Source organism: Bidens hawaiensis, unplaced genomic scaffold (assembly GCF_021521415.1).
Source record: "Bidens hawaiensis isolate Kalapana, Puna unplaced genomic scaffold, B.hawaiensis_p1.1 tig00020892_1, whole genome shotgun sequence".
Classification (NCBI taxonomy): Eukaryota; Viridiplantae; Streptophyta; class Magnoliopsida; order Asterales; family Asteraceae; genus Bidens; species Bidens hawaiensis.
Window position 1 is genome coordinate 408,093 of NW_027493217.1, and position 7,262 is coordinate 415,354.

Below are 7,262 nucleotides of genomic sequence, written 5' to 3' on the forward strand. Positions count from 1 at the left end.
GTTTGTGCTCTGTGGGAGATCTCTACCCAGTTGCTTCTCGGTTTCCGCATAGCGTTTTGCTGCTGTCATGATGGCATCCCATGTGGATGGCATGCCATCTTTACCCGTTAGGGTGCGGATGAGCTCTGGGTCATGCGCGCCCTGGATGAAGGCAGCGCGAACAAGATCTTCGCTGATATTGCCCAAACTTAGCTTCTTTGAGTTGAAGCGAGTGATGAAGTTCGGCAGAGATTCATCTTCTTCTCGTATGCATTTGAGGATTGTCCATTGCTCCTCGGTATACTTCCGTTGCTGGCTGAAGTGTTGGCTAAACTTCTGCTGGAAGTCTGCCCAGTCGTAGATGTGGTTGACCGGTAGACGATCAAACCAAGCTCTAGCAGCCCCAACAAGCGTCATTTGGAACATGTAGCACCAGGTGGGTTCCGTCCAATTGCTGACGGTTGCCCCCGCTATGAACCTGTTCAAATGATCGTCTGGATCAGATATACCGTCATATGTGCCTATGTTAGGCATTTGTTTGGCGCTCTTTGGGGCGATTGCTTCCGCAATGTCCCTTGCAAACTTGGACGTTCCTGCATTTGCAATGTTTGGTCTGAATGTTTTGGAGAAGTCTCGTGGACTTTCACCTGTGCTTTTTGGTTTGAAGGCTTGTCCAAAATGCCTTTTCGGTTGGGATTCCATTTCCTTACGCTTCCCTTTTGCCCTATGGCGAGGGTTCGCGTCGGAGTCGGATTCCTCCGAGTCATCCAAGTAATCTTCGAATTCGTCAGCCTGTTGGACGGAACGCAAGCGTTCGTCCAACTCAGCCTGGAATTCCTTTTGTCGTGCCTCCGCTCATGCCTTGACTTCATCGAGAGTTTGGCGGGGGAGTCTTCGTTTCTCAACCTGGGTATCAGTGGATCCTAGTAGGCGATCATTTACTGCACTTGCCCCAGCCTGAGTAACTGGGGTAGTGTTCGTAAAATTTACTTCACTTGCCCCGGCTTGGGTAACCGGGGTAGTGTTTGTAAAAACTGTGTTACCGGTGTTCATCCCAGTAGCTGGGGTTGTGGTTACCGGAATTTCTCTAACCATCTTTTGTAGAAAGTTTGAAAAAACTGGAGATAAAGTTCTAGCTTTATGCACGGATGGCGCCAATGAAGAAACACTAACCGGACCCCGGGCAGATTACTGGTAACCTGGGGGTTGGAGAGATGTTTCCCACGAGGGGTTAGACCCTTGGAAGATGGTTCTTCTGATAACCTGCAAAACAGACACCGTGAGCTCGTCACTGAGAAGGGGGGGGTTCCTCCTTGTAACCATCTAAGATCATTTTCTATACAACATTTCACTAGCCATACAAATTTCAAGCAATCCTGGTGATACTTCAATAAAGTTCATCCCTTTGGACTCTATAGGAACCGAGCTAGGCTTGGAAAACTGTTTTAAAGATTACTGGAGTTACTAGGTACATGGTTTACTTGGGTGGCAGTTAATGTGGATCCTACAAAGTCTTTGAACCATGGATGGCAGTTAATGTGGATCCTACAAAGTCTTTGAGTGGGGGATTGTTAAGATTTGTAAAGGCTTTTGGTCTTTCGGATTAGGTTGACATAATGAAGCATGAGGCTAGGTTTAATTATTTTATTAAAGTCTCATATTTTAATTCTTGTTGACTAAATTATTAGTTACCTTAGTCCATCTCTGTTTAGACACTATAATTGTTATTGTAGTATTTGCACCTTGAATTACTAAAGATAAACTCTAATTGCAACCGTTAACATAAGTCACATTGACCAAAATACGTTAATTTGTTGTGTTCATTATTTTTCTTGCTTTTGTGTGTTTAATTTGTTTATGTTAGTGTATCGTGTAACTTCGGCATCACCACCATGTTGCTATCAACTACAACCTTTAAGGCATGTACTAGACCTACATGATCTCACAAAACTAGCTAGCAAACTTTTATGGATGAGAAGAAAGCATACTTGATTTACAAAACATTACCAACAAAACATTTCATGACCTTCTATTAAAAAACACAAACACCCAAAAACATAAATACTACCATTTTGGGTTTTGCTAGTTGTTAATATACTATATCAATCTATAGTTGTTAGGGGACTTCACTAGTTCTATAGGGGAGCAAAATTGTGAGCCTATACCTAACCCGTTGGTCTTATTTTTCTTGTAAAAGTTATCACGCACCTAAATACTAAACCAAATCGCTATTTTGTTTACTTAGTTTCCAGGCTCATGGTTGTTGATAGGAGGTTTCTTTCGTGGCCGCTTCATGCCACCGTAATCCCTTCTCATCATTTGCAAAACTTTTTTATCAGCGTCTTCAAGTAGTTTTTTCCTTTCGTCGCTCTGATGATCAGGATTTAGTTTATTTGTACTAAAACTCGAGGGAGTTGCACTAGACCGAGAAAACCCGTGCTTTAACGCGCTTTGGCTAGGGCTTATAGTCGTCTTCTCCGACTTATTTTCTTGTCCCTGCAACGACTATGTCTTGATAAGCTATCATAGATGTTCCATTAATATTCATGATATCTGTTTTAAGTAAAATATGAGATATATTACTTGGTTATTCAAGAAGTCTTGTGGTCCTTGCTTTGAAGCATGCATATCTGTTCATAAAAATGTGACAAAAGCATATTAAGTTCTCTTATAATATTACACTTTAAGCTTATAATTAACCCAAACCTAACACATCTTTTAAGGCTAGAGACATAAAATAATCAAATGAATCAGTGAGTTGTCGTAATACTTCTCCATATCCAAGATCTATATATTAATTAAGCTTTCAGGCCAATTTAGTTTTATGGAAAACTAATAAACAATATATAATTATATGAATCTTATGAAGAATATATAAAAGATGTCACAGCAAAAAATGTTTTTAATAAGTAAATTTCTTGAAAATATATGAATCTTTGAGACAGCAGGATTATTTCTCACATAAAATTGTGTTTATAGTGAATATTGTTTTTAGAAAAGTACATATTTTCCATATTATCAAGAATATACTATGTTCAAAAGAGTTAATAAAAGTAAAAAAAAAATGTATAATAAGTATAAGGGATCTACTCATGATTAAAATAAGAAATACAAGCAGTAATTAGTAATATATATTATTGCCTGTTTTCAATTATTCTTAGGAGGGTGGTGTTTTGCCATATGATAATCAGCAGTGAAAGCAACAAAACCTGCTTCCACCTTCAACTTCTGGACTTCACCTGTGCTTGATCTTGAACCCATTATTTCATCTTCCTTCAACATCATTGCCATTTTCCTTCCTCTCATTAGCACTACATTTGATCTGCGACCGGTCGCCAAAGTTTCAACAACATGCTCCTGTATGAACAATAACCCTTAATCTCCTAATTAAACACAAGAGACATTTTGAGGTACAACTTTAAATTTACAAGCCTAGATCAAATAAAAAAGAACTACACATGTTTGTTCTTATTTTTGAACAAAACTCGCAACACTTTTCATTAGATATCTTAGTCATTACCCTCCCCTTAGTACTCTTCACATATGATAAAGAGATGACGATGATAAACGTCAAGAATGCATATATATAACACACAAATCATTAATTAAAGAGTAGCATGTGTACATCGAAATGGAAGGCAAACATGCAACTTCAAGATGTGCCGCTAGCCCAGATAGAAACCTATATTTTTTAATACTCACACACCCTATTATTAACAAATAGAAACTCACACCACTAGGTTTAAAGATCTTTTATATATTTAATATGTAACCCGCACACACACACATAGACTCTCCTTTTGATTATGTATGAACTCAAGAATCTCAATAATCACTAGGTTGAAAGACCTTACTTGATCAACAGGTTCAAAGCCCTTATTGGATGCCTTTTTAAGAAATGAGTCATTTTCTTGAGTCTCTTTGATTAAACTTCCTTCCAATAATTTTCTTTCTAGCAAAGAGACAAGCAAGATATTGAGCAAGAGAGAAATAGATAGAGATAGATAGATACAGAGATGTATAATACGTACCTTGATGATGAGCACCATGTACAGAAAGACTTTGCACTGCAAATGAAGCAAGAAGTAAAACAAGTATGAAGCCTGTAAACCTTATAAACACCATGCTTAATAATTAATTTCTAGGGTTTTCCTATTTTGCTTTATAAGTTACTAGCTAGTAGTTGAGAGTGTTGTTTTGATGTGAAAGAGAGCAGAAGAGATTAAACTGAGAAGAGCATGTGGGATTTTATAGACGGTTTTAATTTGCAAGTGCCCTTCCTTGCCCCGGTCAAATTCATGGCCTACACTAAAATATACGTTTTCTTGAAATGTGCACTACTTATAACAAAAGTAATATACACAAATTAAATAAAAAAACATATGCATGAAGAAGAAAGGATCAATGAAAAATCTTCTTTTCCCACCTGTTGAACAAATTAATTTGGTGTAATCTTTAATTCTATATATATATATATATATATATATATATCCCTTTGTGTCTCTAGTGTCTTTTTCTCCACCACCTGTAGCTAGTGAGGCATGTAACAAATTGCTTGTAGTTCTAGCGATATCAAGGCATGTAACAACGGATAATATGATTCCATGATAAGCATTTGTATAAATTTAGAGGTAGCTTGAGTCGATCTTTAGAGAGTAGTGTAACAAATTCCATTTTTCTTTTTAAAGTAATATTATGTTTTGCATTTGCATGTTACATTAAGTAGTTTCGAAAAATCAAGTGCTACGTATCTACGTACGTACATAGCTAGTAGACCAATTGTAATGTTCCAACACTTAATTTCCTCATCAAGCTTTTTACGTAGCGCATATTAGGGTGGTTGTAGTTGATAGTAAAGTATCGTATTAATCTTCCCCACCCGTCGTTTATGAAAGTCCTAATCCTAGCTCCTACTTGCTAATATCAAAACAAGGAGAGGTTGTTGATGATGCAACAGATCACGGAGAAGTAGAGACCTAAGATATTGGTTGAAGTTGGTTTAAAAAACATTAAACAATACTATGGGTTTAATCAGCTTTCTTTTGCATATGAGATTTGAGGGTTTTTTTTTAAATCTCAATCCCAACATTAACCATTACAAAAGAATATTAAGTGAGAAATAGGATCCTAAATATAGTACCTTTGTAAACTAACAATAAAACCTAAAAATTATTCATCAAACAACTTTGTTCATGTACTAATCAATGCATGAAGCAACTTCTATCATAAACGTAAAATATTAACTATCCAACAAATGCTTAACTTGTACCAATCAAATAAGCTATAAATTAATCAAATAACTTTGTAGCAATTAATATCTTCTCTCACAAACAAAAAAGAATTTTAATCTAATTAAACAAACTATATTAATTAAAACTAAAAATATACATTTCCTTTATATATAAAAATCAAACAAACTTTAAATTAGTTAACAAATATGCAAATTCTTTTTCAAATGTAAAAACTTTTTGTACTAATCAAGTAAATTAATATAACTAAACTAATTACAAACTAGAAATATAGCCAATTATTTGTAATGATCAAGGAACTTCTTTACACTAATCAAACAACTTATCCATTAATAAGGATTAGGTTCATAGATAATTGTTTATTTTAAATGTGTTTTGTTATGGTGTGGATAGCTTCCATAAAAGACTTCCTATAGTTGGCAGCTACATCCCAATCATGCATAAGGACAAGATGATCATCTTATCCCTTTTCTCACTCTATAAATGGACATTAATCGAAATGCTTCACACTCAACTACAGAATCTAAAGATAAATTTGCATTTAAACCGAAGGTATTACTGTCTTGATTATCCCATATGCAATCATATTCATGATTTTCATTGAATTCACTTGTATTATAGCCGGAAGGTTAATATATCAAAAGTGTATCCTAAGGATATATAGGTTTTGGGATTTAAAAGCTAGTACATTAGCATGACCGAAATGCATTTTAAAGAATTTAGAATATAATATCATTTTAATTATATTGTCACATTTAGGGCCACACATGAATAAACCTATTTTTAGAAGGACTTGGTCTAATAGTTCCAGAAAGACTCCCATTTTGCCTTTTGGAATTCAACAACAAATTCTATTGTGAAGTATAGAACTCTTTATTTAACCCCCTCATTAATCTTTCTAGGGATGTTAATGATATAAACTTATTTTAAATAAATAGAAGTTAGGTTTTTTAATTTAGTACATGAAATGAAATATCAGTTCAAGGTGTACAATAAAAAATTAATTTTGTTTCCTCGAATTTAGTCTTTTTGGTTTATCTGTAAAGGATTACAACAATGGGAGATCCTCACCCATCACGAACGCTGACGTTGATTTATACCTGCTCGTCGGTCCCGTTTAAGCCTCAAACTATATATGGAAGGTATAAAGTTCACAATAAACGATATCAAAATGACCCATTAATCTATGTTACCAACACAATGCAACACAACTGTGAGGGACTAGATTAATCAATGAAACCCAGTTACTAAAACATATACACAGTCTAAATAAGATTGCCATGTAGAAGCTCTTTCTTAGCATCCGATAGGTTGGCCAAGAACTGGATATCATAAGACTAAAAACTGTTTGTATAGTTGTCGTCTTTACATGACGTGCTAAAGGTCGCTTCACAGTCAATACCGTTTGCTGACATTTACCATTGGTGACTAATCGAGGTTTATATCGTTGCATTGAACCATCTGCATTAAATTTGTGGTGAAAGAACATCATAAAATGAATAAATGTGCATTGTGTGTCCTAATACTAATTCCCAAGTGTTGTTATCTACTAGGGCCCTGTAGTTGCTAGTCATAAAAGAGTGCCAGTTAGGCTATACGTAGTGGAGGGGATACAAATTGGGGCGTTTTGCGTCGTGTGACGCCCAGTCAGCAAGGGTTGAGAATTTGTTTTTGTGGTGTAGGGGCTACAATAGTAATATAATAATATATATATACATATACATATATATATATATATATGTATCTTACACACACATATATATAATAATAATATATATATGCAAACAACACAAACATGAGGGCGAGAAGAACTCCCCGCCCTTTTTCGCCCATTTATCGCCCGGGGGGGGGGGGTGTTCGCGCCCCTTCTCGCCCCATTTCGCCTAAACTCGAGCCCCACTACACTCGGCCTTAGGATCAATGAGGCTATTGTAAATTTACTAACAAATTATGAACTTTTGATTATTTGGGGTGCAAGAATGTTTTTAAACTCAAGAGGTTTGTGAGTAGGAAAGGTTGATGTCACGAATTGGC

The 7,262-nt window shown here is 35.7% G+C and overlaps 1 protein-coding gene across 1 annotated transcript; it reads right to left on the reverse strand.

Moving 5' to 3' along the window:
* Nucleotides 1–1,310: 1,310 nt before the first annotated feature.
* LOC143561986 (uncharacterized) lies at nucleotides 1,311–4,312 on the reverse strand. Its single transcript, XM_077049920.1, has 5 exons — nucleotides 4,011–4,312; nucleotides 3,834–3,931; nucleotides 3,189–3,333; nucleotides 1,501–2,609; nucleotides 1,311–1,459 (listed from the first exon to the last, which is right to left on the reverse strand). The coding sequence occupies exons 1-4, from the start codon at nucleotides 4,102–4,104 to the stop codon at nucleotides 2,524–2,526; spliced, it is 423 nt and encodes a 140-aa protein (XP_076906035.1). The 5' UTR covers nucleotides 4,105–4,312; the 3' UTR covers nucleotides 1,311–1,459; nucleotides 1,501–2,523.
* Between the last annotated feature and the right edge of the window lie 2,950 nt (nucleotides 4,313–7,262).

What these genes read in the sequence shown, in the direction of transcription:
- LOC143561986 (XM_077049920.1), bottom strand. Translation starts at nt 4,104, where the DNA reads ATGGTGTTTATAAGGTTTACAGGCTTCATACTTGTTTTACTTCTTGCT. An exon ending in ACATGGTGCTCATCATCAAG is followed by an intron (nt 3,932 to 4,010) that starts GTACGTATTATA and finishes TCTCTTTGCTAG; the next exon opens with AAAGAAAATTATTGGAAGGA. An exon ending in GAAGTTGAAGGTGGAAGCAG is followed by an intron (nt 2,610 to 3,188) that starts GTTTTGTTGCTT and finishes TTTTATGAACAG; the next exon opens with ATATGCATGCTTCAAAGCAA.